The following is a 15,797-nucleotide window of genomic DNA, read 5'->3' as shown; positions in this document are numbered from 1 at the left end:
AGGGTTTCATGCAGCCAAGTACTTCACCTTGGAGTGCTCCTATTCTGTTTGTGAGGAAAAAGGATGGATCTTTGAGATTGTGCATAGACTACAGGCAGTTAAACAAGGTGACAATTAAGAAGAAGAATCCACTTTCTCGGATTGATGTCTTGTTTGACCAGCTACAAGGAGTAAGATACTTTTCAAAAATAAACTTGCAGTCGAGTTAGCACTAGCTGAGAATTCGAAGTGAGGATGTGCCAAAGATAGCGTTTAGGACTAGGTATGGTCATTATGAGTTCCTGGTGATGTCTTTTGAACTCACTAATGCACCAGTGGCCTTCATGGACTTAATGAACAAGGTGTTTAGGCCATTCTTAGATCACTTTGGCATCTGAAGATGGTGTTGCAAATATTGAGGGAGCACCAGTTGTATGCCAAATTTTCAAAATGTGAATTTTGGCTGGAAAGCTTCTAATTCTTAGGACATGTGGTTTCTAGTGAAGTTATTCAAGTAGATCCCAAGAAAATTGAGGTAGTGACTAACTGCCTTAGGCCCATAACAGTTACTGAGATGCAGAGTTTTCTATTTCTAGCAGGTTATTACAGGTGCTTTGTGCATAATTTCTCCAGAATAATAGCTCCCCAAACCAAGTTAACTCAAAAGAATATTTCGTTCTTTTGGTCAGATGAGTGTGAGGAAAGCTTCCAGAAGCTTAAGGAATATCTAATTACAGCCCCTGTGTTGATGTTGCCTATAAGTGGAGAAGGATATACGGTGTACTGTGATACTTCTAGAGTTGGTTGGGGTGTGTTTTAATGCAATACAAAAAAGTAATGGCTTATGCTTCAAGATAGCTAAAGAGGCACGAGTAGAACTACCCCACTCATGATCTAGAGATGGCGGCTGTAATGTTTGTATTAAAGATTTGGAGGCCCTATCTCTATGGTGAAGTATGTGAGATATATACTGACCATAAAAGCTTGAAGTATATTTTTTAGCAAAGGGACTTAAATATGAGATAGAGGAGATGGATGGAACTTCTGAAAGGATTATGACTGCACCATTCAATGCCATCTTGGAAAGGCAAATATAATGGCAGATGCTTTAAATAGAAAATCATCAGGTAGTTTGGCACATATATCAAAAGAAAGGAGGCCATTGATTTGGGAGTTGCATGAATTGATGGATCAAGGATTGGTCTTGGATATAGCAGATGCAGGTGCACTCTTGGCACATTTTAAGGTAAGGCTAGACCTGTAGGACAGGATCAGGGTTTCCCAGCATAGGGACTCACAATTAATGAGAATTATAGAAAGGGTACAGCAGGGAGAAGATTGTGAATTTGGGTTTGATGTAAATGGTGCTCTTATGCAAGGCTTCAGGATATGTGTGCTAGATGTGGACAACCTTAGAAATGAGATCATGCAGGAGGCACACCATGCACCTTACAATATCCATCCAAGCTCCACCAAGATGTACCATGATTTGAAAGATAAGTATTGATTGAATGGCATGAAGAGAGACAAAACAGACTTTGTGTCCAAGTACTTAACATGTTAAAAGGTAAAATTTGAACATCAGAGGCCATCAAAGAAGTTACAGGATATTCCTATTCCGGAGTGAAAGTGGGAAATGATTACTATAAATTTCATGACTGAGTTACCTCGTATCACGTATGGATATGACTCGATATGGGTGATTGTGGATTGTTTGAACAAGTTAGCTTATTTCTTACTTATACGGATCACCTATCTATTGCCCAATATGCTAGGCTCTATATTCATGAAATAGTCAGATTACATGAAGTTCCTACTTTTATAATATCTGACAGGGGACCCCAGTTCACTTATTAGTTTTAGAAAAAGCTACAGGAGGCACTTAGCACATAATTAAACTTTAGTACAACCTTTCACCCTCAAACATATGGGCAGTCTGAAAGAACAATTCAGACACCGGAGGATATGCTTCGTATGTATGTCCTAGATTTTGGAGGTCAATGGGATGATCATCTATCATTGGTGGAGTTTCCTTATAATAACAGCTACCATTCCAACATTAGGATGGCACCTTATGAGATGCTATATAGCAGGAAGTGTAGGTCCCCTCTGTGTTGGACAGAAGTTAGAGAGGCAAAGGTACATGATGTTGACCTAGTGAAGTACACTTCAAAGATGGTGCCTTTGATCAGGGAGTGATTAAAAGCAGCCTTCAGCAGGCAGAAGAGCTACGCAAATCCTAGGCAAAAAGATGTAGAGTTTACAGTAGGTGACTATGTATTTCCGAAGGTCTCTCCTATGAAGGGAGTTCTGAGATTTGAGAGGAAAGGCAAGCTAACACTCCTATATATAAGGCCTTTTGAAATCACAGACAGGGTGGAAGCAGTTGCCTACTGGCTGGAGTTACCACCAAGCCTTTCACATGTCCACCTAGTGTTCCATATCTCCATGTTTAGGAAGTACATTCATGATCCTTTCCATGTGCTACAACCTAATACAGTGGAATTGAATGAAAACTTAACCTTTGAGGAGCAGCCAGTAGCTATAGTAGACTATCAGATGAGGCAGTTAAGGTCAAAGCAGATCCCTATAGTTAAGGTTTTGTGGAGGGGCCAATCAGTGAAAGAATGTACTTGGGAGTCAGAGTGGGACATGCGCAGTAAGTACCCGTACTTGTTCAATATGTAATCCTGTAATTCTATTATGCCTTGTGTAAAATTTGATGATGAATTTTTTATAAGAGGGAAGAATGTAACACCCCTAATTTTTAAATAATTATTTTATATGTAAATATTAATATTTTATTATATTAAATATTATGAAAATTTATTTAAAATTTTTTAAAATTTAAAATTCAGGTTTATTTTCTTAAAATAATAAATTTCATTAATTTTAAGAAATTAATTTAAAGACTATGTGACAATTTTAAAAATATATTTGGACTCTACGAATTCTTTTGAGTTTTCTAAAATTTTTTCAGAATTTTTAGACCTCGTTTTGGGTCCTAGGGTAGAGTAAAAAATTTAATTTTTGGTATTCTGAATTAAACCGACAACAAATCGGACCGAATCAAGCTGGTCGAATCAAACTGGTCCTCTTTTTCTTCTTTATCTCCTCCGTCGTGCGTCACCCCACTAGCCTCCTTCTCCTTTCATTTTCTCTCTCCTCTCTTCTCCCCTCATTAGCCAGCCACCGCCCCTCCCTTCTCAGTCATCGACACCCCCCCCCCCCCACAGCTTGCCCACTGCCGGCCGACGTCCCTGGTGGCTAGAAAATCGAGCCAAAGTTCTCCCCTCTGCGCACACGACTTTTTTAATTCCAAGGCCAAATCCGGCACCAATCGGACCGAGTCTTGTCCCAAACACCTTCTACTCCTCGAGAGCTTTCCATAAACACCAAAATCATAAATTTTTATTAAGCAAATTGTCCAATTTTAACCTAAAAAACTTTAGCTAATTTTTATTTTTAGGCTAAATTTCTCATAAACTGGGAACCCCACGAAAATTCCGAGAGTACAGATGTGCTCCACTCGATGAGAGATTCGCGGCAATATAAATTTTAAAATTTTCTGACACTGAAAATGCGGCGAGTCCCACGGACTTCACAGTATTTTTTCGGGTTTTAAATGAGCTTATTTTATTTTGTAAAAAATTATATTCTAATCCTTGGTAATATGGGCTTTACGTAGGTACTTTCGTTTCACGAAAATTGACTGGCGGCTGGATCTATAATTTTAAGTCGGACAGACAGGTTGTCCGAGCCATTTCAGAATCGAATTGAAATTGCAGTCCTCCCCACCATTTGCAAATGCTCCAGACGCATTCCAAGCATCAGAATTGGTGTAGGTAAACCTAAACCTTATGTTTCTTCGTTTATCTAGTGCCAGGTTTATAATAAAAATCCATAAAATATTCATGGATAGCTAAAAAATTATAATTCTTTTTGCATTAGCTTTATAATATTGTTAAGGACAGTGGGGCAAAATTTTAGAAAATTTAAAGCTCATTTGAATGATTTTATAAAATATTAGTTTTAGAGACTAAAACATAATTTTTTTTAACTTTATGAGTATTGCCTGTTTTGGAGGGCTTAGGAGGAGCCATATGATGTTGATGGGATATGGATTGCGGTGTATAATTTAGAAGTATTATTTGAACCATTTTACAGGTTGGGTAGGTCCTAGGTACAGAAAAAACTCTGTCAAATTTTCTGTAAAACCTAGGCTGTCTTTGACTCTTTCAAAGTTTTGTATTAAGTAAATATTGATTAGTTTGTAATGTAATTGTTTAGGTGAGTCGAGCTAGCTTTCCTCCTCCGCTCAGCTGCCACAGTGACTTGTGAAGTACCATGAGTAGATATTGATTTTACTTATAATTTCAATATTATTATATATTCAAGGCATGTTCATGCATCACTTATAGATATATGTACATAGTTATTGACTAGGCATGCCTTGTATTGCAATTATATTTGATGACATTGCTGTGCTTATTGCTTTATGGCTATCTAGAGTCACGTGCGTGAGTTGGTGTGCATGTGGTGTGCATATGGATATGGGTAGGACGGGTAGATGCAATTGGAGCTTGACTTGCTGGGACCCTATCCTTATTATGGATAAGTCGGGGTAGGCACAACTCAAGTTGATCTCGCTGGCCCCCGCATTTAGATATTAAGAGAAAGTCCGATTTTGAGTTGATCTCGCTGGTAGAGGTTGAAACTAAGAGAGCTGTATAGGGATCAGCTTTCATATATATATATATATATATATATATATATATATATATATATGTATGTATGAGTATGGATTTGACACACGAGTGTGTGAGTGCTCCAGATTGCTTTTGGTGTGATTATGACTTGACTTGTGTGAAGATGTTGCATTTCATTCTTAAGGATGTACTAGACTTAGATAGTTATAGAAATTGTATATCTATAGGTTGAACGCTCACTCCTGTTAACCATTTTTTTTCAGGCTACAGAAGGACTTTTCTTTGTGACTTACCTACTTTCTTCCTCGCAGGTCTACTAATCGTTGTTTTTATATTTAGGTTATGTTATTGATTTAAACTCTAGAACTTCACATGTACTAGAAATATTTTATTGATTTGGGGCTGTAAAAGATTATTAATTGAGGTTGTAAACTTAATATTATGTATGTATGATTGAATAGGATGGACATATATTTTGGATGAGGGAGTTGAGTTCCCATTTGATTAAACTAATTGATTGTGGGTTGTGAGGGTGAGCTGAACTATATATATATATATATATATTGTAATCATAGGTAGGGCGAACTAAAAAACTCCCCGTTGGATAAATCAGTTTATAGCTAGACTCTATCTGATTGATTTCTTGAAAATAGGCTTAAGGTTATGCTAGAAAATAGTTAGACTTACTACGAGTTTTTAGAGCCTTATATTGATCCTAGTTCTAGTGTCGGTTTGGCAATTTGGATCATGACCATTTTCCTCTACAAATTTTTAGATTTAGTTACATTTATTTAATATAATTATAATATTAGAATATTTAAAAATAATTACCACGGTTGAATTGAAATTTTAGAAATTACATATTCTGTAAACTTTCACTATCGAAATAGGTAATATGTGGGGACCGTTGAATTAAGAGAATTTTTTTTATTTTGTCACATTCTGTGGAGAAATTTCTAAGAAGCATGTTATATTTTGGATTAATTATTAGTTCTCATTGTCAAATTAAAACCATTTTTGTGACTTATTTAAATCTGCGGTGAAGGATTAAGAATCCCTATGATTAAAATGCTATAAATTAGTGTTATTTTATGTATTTATCTAAAATGTAATATTTAACTCCACTAATTTAATTAATTTAATTATATATATATTTAAATTAATCTCTTATATATTTAAATAAGACTCACATATTTATATTATCAATTTATAATCAATTAAATTTAAATAAATATTTCTCATATATATTACCAATTGGGTTGATACCACCTTTTATATATATATATATATAAGCATATTTTAATTTTTGATTTTTTTAATTTTTTTAAATTGATATTATTTACCTTAAATTCTAAAAAATACATAATATCATATAAATACAATTTAATATAATATTTACAAAATATTATTCATTATACTAAATAAAAAATGGTCTAAATTAAACGGACCATATACATTCACTAATTAAATAGGATGAGTAAATTCTGTTTCATTAAAATGGGACAAAGGCAGCTATGGGGTGGGCATATTAAGTATTATAATGATGTAATAATTAGAATTTTTATAAATAAAATATAATTTAAAGATAATTTTAATTTAATTAATTTAATACATTTATAATTAAGATTATTAAAAAACTTAAAGGGAATAAGAAATAATATAAGATCTAAAGAGATTTATTATAGATTATATTTAAACATAAGTTTAATTACATATATATATATATATATAATTATTATTCTGATTTTACAGTTTAATATGATTTTTAATTTAATTTATAAATTAAAAAATTTACTTAAAATAAATAAATAAATTTTATTTATAAATTTTATTTATTTATTTTTAAATTATTTTTTTACTAAATTAAAAATTATATTATTATAATAATTTTTAAAATAATAATTTTTAGAATGAATCAATCATGTGGGTTGGCGGTGTGTATTTCGTGGGGGGGAGTGTGGGCCAGAAACAATCACATCAAAGGAGTCGCTTAATGCACGAGGTAACAGTCTATCTAAATTATATGCTCTTCAAATTCATGGTCCCATCCATGCTCGTCCCATTTCGTTGACTTCTCCACCACCCCTCCTCTCCACCCTCACAAAAGGTTAATTTTGGCCGTAAAATATAGTAAAAAAAAATCTCAATTAATTAGGTTTAAAAAAATCTCAATTAATTAGGGTTTATGTTTTAAAATTTAATTAAAATCCTACAAAGTCTTGAATTGGAAAAAAAATTAAATAGTAGATAAAAAAATATAATAGAATAAAGTTTAAATTAATATTTACTGAATAATAATTTTTTTTAGAGTAATAGTAAATGATGGATACACTTTTCAAGTGATTTTAATTATTCTAAATTAATATATTGAAAATAATGTTTTGATTATTTTAAATAATAAAAATATTTATTATCTATTTTACAAAAAATAATCATTAATATTTAAACTCTTTTAACTTCTCCTATTATTATGATTTTAGTTGTGAAGTTTGATGATAAGATGTGTAGGTGAAGTTGAGTCCTTGTCCCTTAGCTAACTGGTAGGGTCTTACGAGCCCTTTTGTATTTTCATGAAAACAACACCATATGGACCTTGTCGTTTACTGGTAACATTCTTGAAGGGTGCAGAGGAGCAATTCGGGATCCCACACATCACTATGTCTCAATGACTGTCCTAGCGTCATCCGCCACGTGTTTACTGAAGACAGCAGCCAAATCTTTCTCCGTCAATAATCACCTCCTTCGCCACCGTTTTGAAGCTCTCTTTGCTTATTAAAGCGGCAAAGCTAACTACTTCACACACTCATACAAAGCTCACTTTTTTTTTTAACCTCTATCTCTCTGTGCAAGTAAGAGATCTCTGGACCTTCCATTGAAAGTAAGGAATTTTCGTAGCAACACACAATCTATAGGGTCCTCAAGTTTCCAAGGGAAGCCTTCATTTTTAGCTCTTGTGATTGCAAAAATATTATTGTTCAAGTAATTACATTGAGCTTCATTTCCTCAGTGATGGGATTGAATGGATACTTGATGTTTTTCACTTGTGCTTAAAATTTATTTTTTTTTCTTCTCCCTGATGTTCTATTTCTTGCTAATCTCAAAGTTACAAGTGTTTAAGGCTTATGTGGTTAGTAAAGCCTTCAGTATTATGGTTCTTTTGATGGTTTAGTTTAACTTCAGTTATAACATTTCAATTATGTGCTTGATCTTTTTCCTTTAGATTATCTTTGTTTTTCAGATTTAAGGCGTTTGCTATATGGGATAATGAGTATGTTCTGTTTTTGTCAGTAGTTGTGAGTTGTTTGGTTGTTTTTTTTTGCGATTGCTAATGTAAATGTGGACATAAGGGGAGAACTTGATTTGGTCATAGTTTTTCTATCTGGGAGAATTGAAGAGACCCATTTGAATACAATCCCAAAAATGACTAGGCGAAGCTTACATTTTAGCAAGTTATATTCGTTTTCGTGTTGTAAATCTTCATTTAAAGAAGACCATGCTCAAATTGGGCAAAAAGGATACTCTAGGGTGGTGTATTGCAATGACCCTGATAATACAGAGGCAATTCAGCTAAATTATAGGGGGAATTATGTATCAACTACCAAATATACAGCGGCTAACTTTATACCAAAGTCTTTGTTTGAGCAGTTTAGGAGGGTTGCAAATATATATTTCCTTGTTGTAGCTTGTGTTTCATTTAGTCCATTGGCCCCCTATACAGCACTCAGCGTTCTTGCACCTTTGATAGTAGTGATTGGAGCTACTATGGCTAAAGAAGGTGTTGAAGATTGGAGGCGGAGAAAACAGGTAATAATTGTTTTTCTTCTGCTTGTGATATTTCTTTTTAGCTATTGGGCTTTGTAGTTGTTAGTATGTTTTGTGTTCTGTTTCATAAATTGTAGTATAATATGAATCTTTAATGTTGAAGTCAGCTGCTCGCATTTTATTTCTCAGAGACATTATGACATTGGTTGAAATTATATCAGATGTAGGACGATTAAGTATAGGGGCCTTCTCAAGGATGGATTAGCCAATATCCAAAGTAGTTCTCTCTCTCTTCTGTAGCAATTGAATGATATATTTCCTTAAGAGTTAGATGACAATATATTTTTCTTAAAAATTTATGCGTGTATTGGGACATTATAGGAAAGGAAGGTCAGTGCATTTTGAGGTAAGGGTAGGGGATGTGAAATAAAGGAAGGGAAACTATTTTCCGTGGCATTACCAGACTGAAGTTATAGAGATCACTCAAAACAATTTTTAATCTATTGAATTTCTCTAACACAGAGCTATATTTGAGCTAATATTGAAACTGCATTTATCATGGCAATGTCCTCCTTGGTTGCTCTTGATGCTAATTAGATCCTTGGCAATTGCTTATGATACCTTCTATGTACATTTCTACTTATTTAATTTATGTAACATTGTATAAGTTCATTCAATCACCACATATATCTTTATAAACCAACAAACTTCTCATTGATTTGAGGACTGCTGAACAACAAATTCCCCTAATAATTTATTGTTATATTAATGAGTTTACTAGAAGACTTGCTTCCCACCCATAATTGTTGGCTGAAATTGAGAATGGGTCGATCTATCTTTGTAATTATTTATGTAATCTTTGAAGTTTTCCTGTGCTCAAGTTTCTGATATGCTCTTTTGTATGCTTGAAAGATAATTAACAGGTTAAATGTCCATATCCTAATTGTGCAATTCACAATTGAGATATAAGGGTTGATGTGGATTTTCTTTGCATTTTTTTGGCATTTCCAAAATAGTAATTTTTACTGCTTTGCAGAAAGAGCATATTCCTTTACAGCTAGTGATCCATTTTATATGCATCTTCCTCTCTCCTTTTTTGGGATACTTTTCTATCTTGGCTTTTCCATGTTGCTTCTCTTATAGTCTTTGTATGCTTCTTGCGTTTTCAGATGCAACATTAGGTCATTCAATCAACTTTTGTTAATAATATGCATGTCTATTCCTTTCAACCAAATTCCCCTTGAACTCATAGATAACAAATTGAAACTATGAATGTTTTCAGGATATAGAGGCTAATAATAGAAAGGTCAGGGTGTATGGCAAAAATTATACTTTTAATGAGAGCAAATGGAAGAATCTCCGAGTTGGGGACCTTGTTAAGGTGTCCAAGGATGAATATTTTCCTGCTGACCTGCTTCTGCTTTCTTCGAGCTATGAGGATGGAATTTGTTATGTTGAGACCATGAATCTTGATGGAGAGACTAATTTAAAGTTGAAGCATGCCTTGGAGGTGACGTCCTCTCTGCGTGATGAAGAATCCTTCAAAAATTTTGTGGCTGTGGTCAGGTGTGAGGACCCAAATGAAAATCTATATAGCTTTGTTGGAACATTGCATTATAATGGAAACCAGTACCCACATTATAATGGAAGCCAGTACCCACTTTTGCCCCAGCAAGTTCTTTTGAGAGATTCTAAGCTCAAAAACACTGAATACATCTATGGTGTAGTTATTTTCACTGGGCATGACACAAAAGTGATGCAAAATGCTGTGGATCCTCCTTCTAAGAGGAGTAAGATTGAGAGAAAAATGGACAAGATAGTATATATCCTTTTCAGCATGTTGATTTCAATATCATTTATTGGTTCTGTATTTTTCGGAATTGAAACTAAAAGAGATATTAGTGGTGGAAAGTATAGAAGGTGGTATCTTCGACCAGATGCTACAACTGTGTTTTATGACTCTCGAAGAGCATCACTTGCTGCATTTTTCCATTTCCTGACTGGACTTATGTTGTATGGATATTTGATACCAATATCCTTATATGTGTCCATTGAAATTGTCAAGGTCTTACAGTGCCTTTTCATTAACCAAGATCAAGAAATGTACTATGAGGAAACTGACAGGCCATCGCATGCACGAACGTCTAATTTAAATGAGGAACTTGGGCAGGTTGATACTATATTATCTGACAAAACAGGTACTTTGACATGTAACTCGATGGAGTTTGTCAAATGTTCAATAGCAGGGATTGCTTATGGTCGTGGTATGACAGAAGTGGAAAGAGCTTTGGCAGGGAGAAGAAGTGATGGACCACTGGAAAATGACGGTAATTTATCTGATCAACCAGATGATGATGGTGATACATTTTACTCAAGAAAGCAAATCAAGGGGTTCAACTTCAGAGATAAACGTATAATGAATGGTCATTGGGTTAATGAGCCTCACTCAGATGTCATACAAAAGTTCTTTCGAGTGTTAGCCCTTTGCAATACTGCAGTTCCTGAAAAAGACAAAGAATCAGGTGAAATTTTCTATGAAGCTGAGTCACCAGATGAAGCAGCCTTTGTCATAGCTGCAAGGGAGGTTGGCTTTGAGTTGTTTGAAAGGAAACAAACAAGAATCTCATTGCATGAGCTAGACCCTGAGACTGCTAAAATATTTGATAGGTGAGTTTTCAGGATACATCCCCCCCTTTCTCCTTTTTTCTTGAAAATTTTTTTAGTGCATATATCGCTTTTTTCTTTCAATAAAAAATTTTTTAGCTGCACCCTTTGTGCTGCTCAAGATCAATTGTCACTGCAAATTACTTTGTAGGTGAGATATGAAACCGCTAATTGATGTTTTCTGTCTTTCCATCCTTACTGGCAATATATGAAAAAGACATGTAAATCCTTTTGAGTTGCGTCTGATTTCCCCCTCTCTTCCCCAGTAAGCATGAGTAACATCACTGCTGCTTAACTCCAAATACAATGCATAACATTGAGCCATCTTTTCATTTCCTTATATTATGAAATTCTATTCATCCTATGGTAAGAAGCCTTCAACATGAGCATCAAGGTCCAAAGTGTTTGCGTACAAAGCCTAGTTGAGGGCCAAACTAGAGAAATTGTAAACTTCCCTAGTAAAATATGAAACACGTCCAAACGAAGAAAAATTACCAGTTGAAGGATAGTGTGCAGTGAAAGTTGATATATTAGAGGTTTCATTGTTTTCAAGATGGAAAGTTTCATACTACTAAAAAGGTGGGGAGAAGTCTTTATATTGCTGTATTGGAAGTGCCTATGGTCCTTATTTTATTAGAAGTGCTCCCTATTTCCCCATATGAAGGTTGTAGCTGTCTTTGGGCATGGGGGAAAGTGAAAGATAAGTAAAGAAAAACCTTCAGCCCTATGGGAAAATACCTGTTGCGGACCTCAAACTTGAATCATCTACAATTAGTTAGTAGCAGAATAAAAATAACTTAAAATAGAACTTCACACGATGCTTCCTCTTATAGATGTATACTATTCTCTATTTCTGAACTTTTCCTCCATTGATTATAGTCAAGCATTTGATGTGATTCATTTTCTATATTCTAGAACATACGAGCTTCTTCAAGTTCTGGAATTCAGTAGTTCTCGCAAAAGAATGTCTGTGATTGTAAGAAGTGAAGAGAATGACTTGTTGCTTCTTTGTAAGGGTGCAGACAGGTTTGAATCCTGATGCAAAGAAACTTTATAATTTATGAAGTTGTAAATTGGTCAATAAAACTCATGTTTTCATTTCTCTGCCTATCTACAGTGTAATGCTTGAAAGGCTTTCAGAAGGTGGGCGATTGTTTGAGGCAAAGACCAAGGACCATGTCAAAAGATATGCAGAGGCAGGTTTACGAACCTTGGTAGTTGCATACCGTGAGATTGGTGAAGATGAGTACACGATTTGGGAAAAAGAATTTTCAAAAGCCAAAGCAACAGTAACAGCTGACAGAGATGTATTGGTGGATGAAATTGCTGATAAAATTGAAAAGGATTTGGTTCTTCTTGGTGCCACAGCTGTTGAGGACAAACTGCAGAAGAAGGTAGGCATCAAACTTGAAAAAATCTGATTACATAGGTGGAAAATGGAGGAACTCTTGCTCTTAGTAGTTCTAAATTTATGATTCATGGTAGTCCAACCAACCTCTTGACAATCTTTTCACTAGTGTCATCTTTTTATATGTTCTGGGATGTCTCGTCAATATAAAACTGGATGCTAATCCCCTTGATAATCAAAATCAGAACCAGCCCATTTCAGTATATTGGAGTTGAATTTGCCTATTTATACTTCTGCTTGTTTATAAGAATTGATATGTTCTCTCATGTTTAGGTCCCTGAGTGCATTGAAAAGCTTGCACATGCTGGAATTAAAATATGGGTCTTAACTGGCGACAAGATGGAAACAGCAATAAATATAGGGTATGTTACAAAGTATTAGGCCGAATTATTATCCTGAAGGTTTCACATTATAACTAACATAATTTCTACAGGTATGCGTGTAGTCTTCTGAGACAGGAAATGAAGCAGATTATTATCACTCTTGACACCCCAGAAATTGAAGCTTTAGAAAAACAAGGGGATAAGGATGCCGTTTCTAAGGTATCTAATTTCAATGCTGGTGGTTGAATATCTTTTTAATGTTGTGAAATCTCTGAAATCTTTGATTATTCTAGGCTTCTCTTGTAAGTGTGACGGAACAAATAAGAGACGGAAAATCTCAACTTAATTCTGCTAAAGAAAGCTCACTTACATTTGGTTTAGTGATTGATGGAAAGTCTTTATCTTTCGCGCTGGACAAGAGTCTGGAGAAGAAGTTTTTGGAGCTTGCACTTGGCTGTGCTTCTGTTATATGCTGTCGTTCTACACCAAAACATAAAGCCCTTGTAAGAATATGCCCATTCTCATCCGTTTTCTGGAAGTCGTCATTTTCTATTGTAACTGATGTCAAACGGTCTAATAGAAATATAGGAGATATGCAGGTTACAAGACTGGTGAAAACACAAACAGGTAAAACAACACTGGCAATTGGTGATGGAGCAAATGATGTTGGAATGCTTCAGGAAGCTGATATTGGAGTTGGGATTAGTGGTGTTGAAGGAATGCAGGTCAGTACATGTTTTTGATAGGAACTATACAGGTGCTTAATTGTTTTATTGTCATCACATTTCAGATCCAGAGCTCTAATTTACAATGACTAAATATTGGCTGTTGCAAATATTTCTTGTTGAGTACATAGGTCCAAGTTCCATATAGGCCTGTAATACCTGTTCTCTCTTTCTTATATCATTATTTTGCAGAAAGTGGGTCTGCTATAATAGTTTAACCATGGGTCACAGTTGAAGCATTTTTAATTATCGTTCAACTCATGGGTCTCAGTTGAAAGTTAGCTGATGGTAATATCTTTGGCTGCAGGCTGTGATGGCAAGTGATTTTTCAATAGCTCAATTCTATTTTCTGGAACGTTTGTTGCTGGTACATGGCCACTGGTGTTACAGGCGAATATCAATGATGGTAAAACTGTGTTTTCCTGTGTTATTCCCATCTCTCTAGAAATGAATGATAACAGTTTGGAAATATGGAAATCACCTTTGGCATTTAGCATCTTTGAAATAATTTTTTTATGACTTTATAATACTGCAAATGAAGGCAAGGGAAGATTCACCGATTTTCTCTCTTGCTTACTCTGCACATCTGCTTTTCATGATGCAATTAGTGCTTTATGATGCGTATCATCTGTGGTTTTTCTGTTCCTTTTCGACAGAATATAATCGTTTCGAAAAACAAAGCAAAAAGAAAAGGAAATGTGATCATTTTCTTCTCTGTTACACGTGGAATGATGGTAAACTATTGGTTAACATGAAATTGAACTAAATACTTGCATTGTTATTTCTTTGGTGAATGTAGATATGCTACTTCTTCTACAAGAATCTCACATTCGGATTTACTTTATTTTGGTTTGAGGCCTACACTTCTTTTTCTGGCCAGCCTGCATATAATGATTGGTACATGTCATTCTACAATGTCTTCTTCACTTCACTTCCTGTAATTGCTCTCGGTGTTTTCGATCAGGATGTCTCTGCGAGACTTTGCCTTAAGGTATACAATCACCGTCCACCTAAGATCTTACATGGAAATTTGTATATGTAGTTTAATGCAGCGATGTTGCTTATTAGTAAAATCAACAGAAGGGTTATGCTTTGTAATCAACAATGGCATGTGTCTGTGCTGTGGGTTTTCGACCAATTATTGATTGTATGTCATCTCTTTACAGTATCCATTATTATATCAAGAGGGAGTACAAAACATCCTCTTCAGCTGGCCTCGTATTCTTGGTTGGATGTGTAATGCAGTCCTTAGTTCCATAATTATCTTCTTCTTCACCACCAACTCCATGATTAATCAGGCTTTCCGGCGAGATGGTCAAGTGGTTGACTACGGGATCCTCGGGGCCACAATGTATACATGCGTAGTGTGGACTGTAAATTGCCAAATGGCATTGTCCATCAACTACTTCACTTGGATCCAGCACTTCTTCATCTGGGGAAGCACAGCCTTCTGGTACATATTTTTGGTGATATATGGTTCCATTTCACCTATTGTATCTACAACAGCACATAGAGTTCTTGTGGAAGCCTGTTCTCCAAGCCCTCTCTACTGGCTTGTCACTCTTCTTGTTGTCATTGCCACCCTGCTACCATACTTTTCCTACAGGGCATTTCAGTCTCGATTCCGACCAATGTACCACGACATAATACAGATCCACCGCAGATCAGAAGGCGCTGAAACTGAAATTTCAGGCGAGTTGCCAACTTCTGTCTGGAGGAAAATACATCAACTCAAGGAAAAACTAGAGCAGAGGAACCAATAAAAAGCACCTGTATATTGACCTATATGAGTTTAGGGTGTGTTAGTGCAGGGCTTATTGATCATTTTCTTGTACATTGGCAGATTAGCAGTGTAAATTTGATAATGTCAATATTGTTTCAGCATGGGAAGGTGGTTTAGCAAACAAGAATAAATCTTATTCGACTGGATAGCGTGGATAGTAAAATTCGGACTTCTTAAACACCCAACAACTGCTAGCAATCTAGAACTAAAATCATAACATATTATTAATGAGGCATTTGGCATCATATAAACTGATACTAATTAACATGAGCAAAGACTAATACTGATTAACTAATGATAAAGTTTCACAATATTGAAACAAAGCCAGAGGCACGTGGCAGGAGATGACGTTACGAATTTCTTCATGTCCATTAAAACAATCATGAGCCATTTGCCTAAAGACACTGCAACATCCTTGGGCCATTGTAATATTTGCAAAATCAA

The 15,797-nt window shown here is 35.1% G+C and overlaps 1 protein-coding gene across 2 annotated transcripts; it reads left to right on the top strand.

The window, feature by feature from the left end:
- The first annotated feature begins 7,475 nt into the window (after positions 1-7,475).
- On the top strand, positions 7,476-15,454 carry LOC110641908 (probable phospholipid-transporting ATPase 8). 2 transcript variants are annotated; one of them, XM_021793797.2, is made up of 11 exons: positions 7,476-8,492; positions 9,733-11,117; positions 12,030-12,140; positions 12,232-12,508; positions 12,796-12,884; positions 12,956-13,064; positions 13,139-13,348; positions 13,445-13,570; positions 13,878-13,976; positions 14,427-14,561; positions 14,737-15,454. In XM_021793797.2, exons 1-11 carry the CDS (start codon positions 8,109-8,111, stop codon positions 15,331-15,333), a joined length of 3,522 nt encoding a protein of 1,173 aa, XP_021649489.2. In that variant the 5' UTR covers positions 7,476-8,108; the 3' UTR covers positions 15,334-15,454. The 2 variants fall into 2 exon arrangements, with proteins under 2 accessions (XP_021649489.2, XP_021649488.2); XM_021793796.2 differs by having other exon boundaries at positions 14,370-14,561.
- The last annotated feature ends 343 nt before the right edge of the window (positions 15,455-15,797 follow it).

The sequence above is a fragment of the Hevea brasiliensis genome, chromosome 18 (assembly GCF_030052815.1).
Source record: "Hevea brasiliensis isolate MT/VB/25A 57/8 chromosome 18, ASM3005281v1, whole genome shotgun sequence".
Lineage (NCBI taxonomy): Eukaryota > Viridiplantae > Streptophyta > Magnoliopsida > Malpighiales > Euphorbiaceae > Hevea > Hevea brasiliensis.
The sequence above is the reverse complement of the archived record's forward strand: the minus strand, read 5'-3'. Positions and strand labels throughout refer to the sequence as shown.

Excerpts from the sequence above, each read along its gene's own strand:
- LOC110641908 (XM_021793796.2), top strand. The coding sequence starts at position 8,109 with ATGACTAGGCGAAGCTTACATTTTAGCAAGTTATATTCGTTTTCGTGT. Across the intron at positions 12,509-12,795 it reads AGGACAAACTGCAGAAGAAG|GTCCCTGAGTGCATTGAAAA; the intron begins GTAGGCATCAAA and ends TCTCATGTTTAG. Across the intron at positions 13,349-13,444 it reads CACCAAAACATAAAGCCCTT|GTTACAAGACTGGTGAAAAC; the intron begins GTAAGAATATGC and ends GGAGATATGCAG.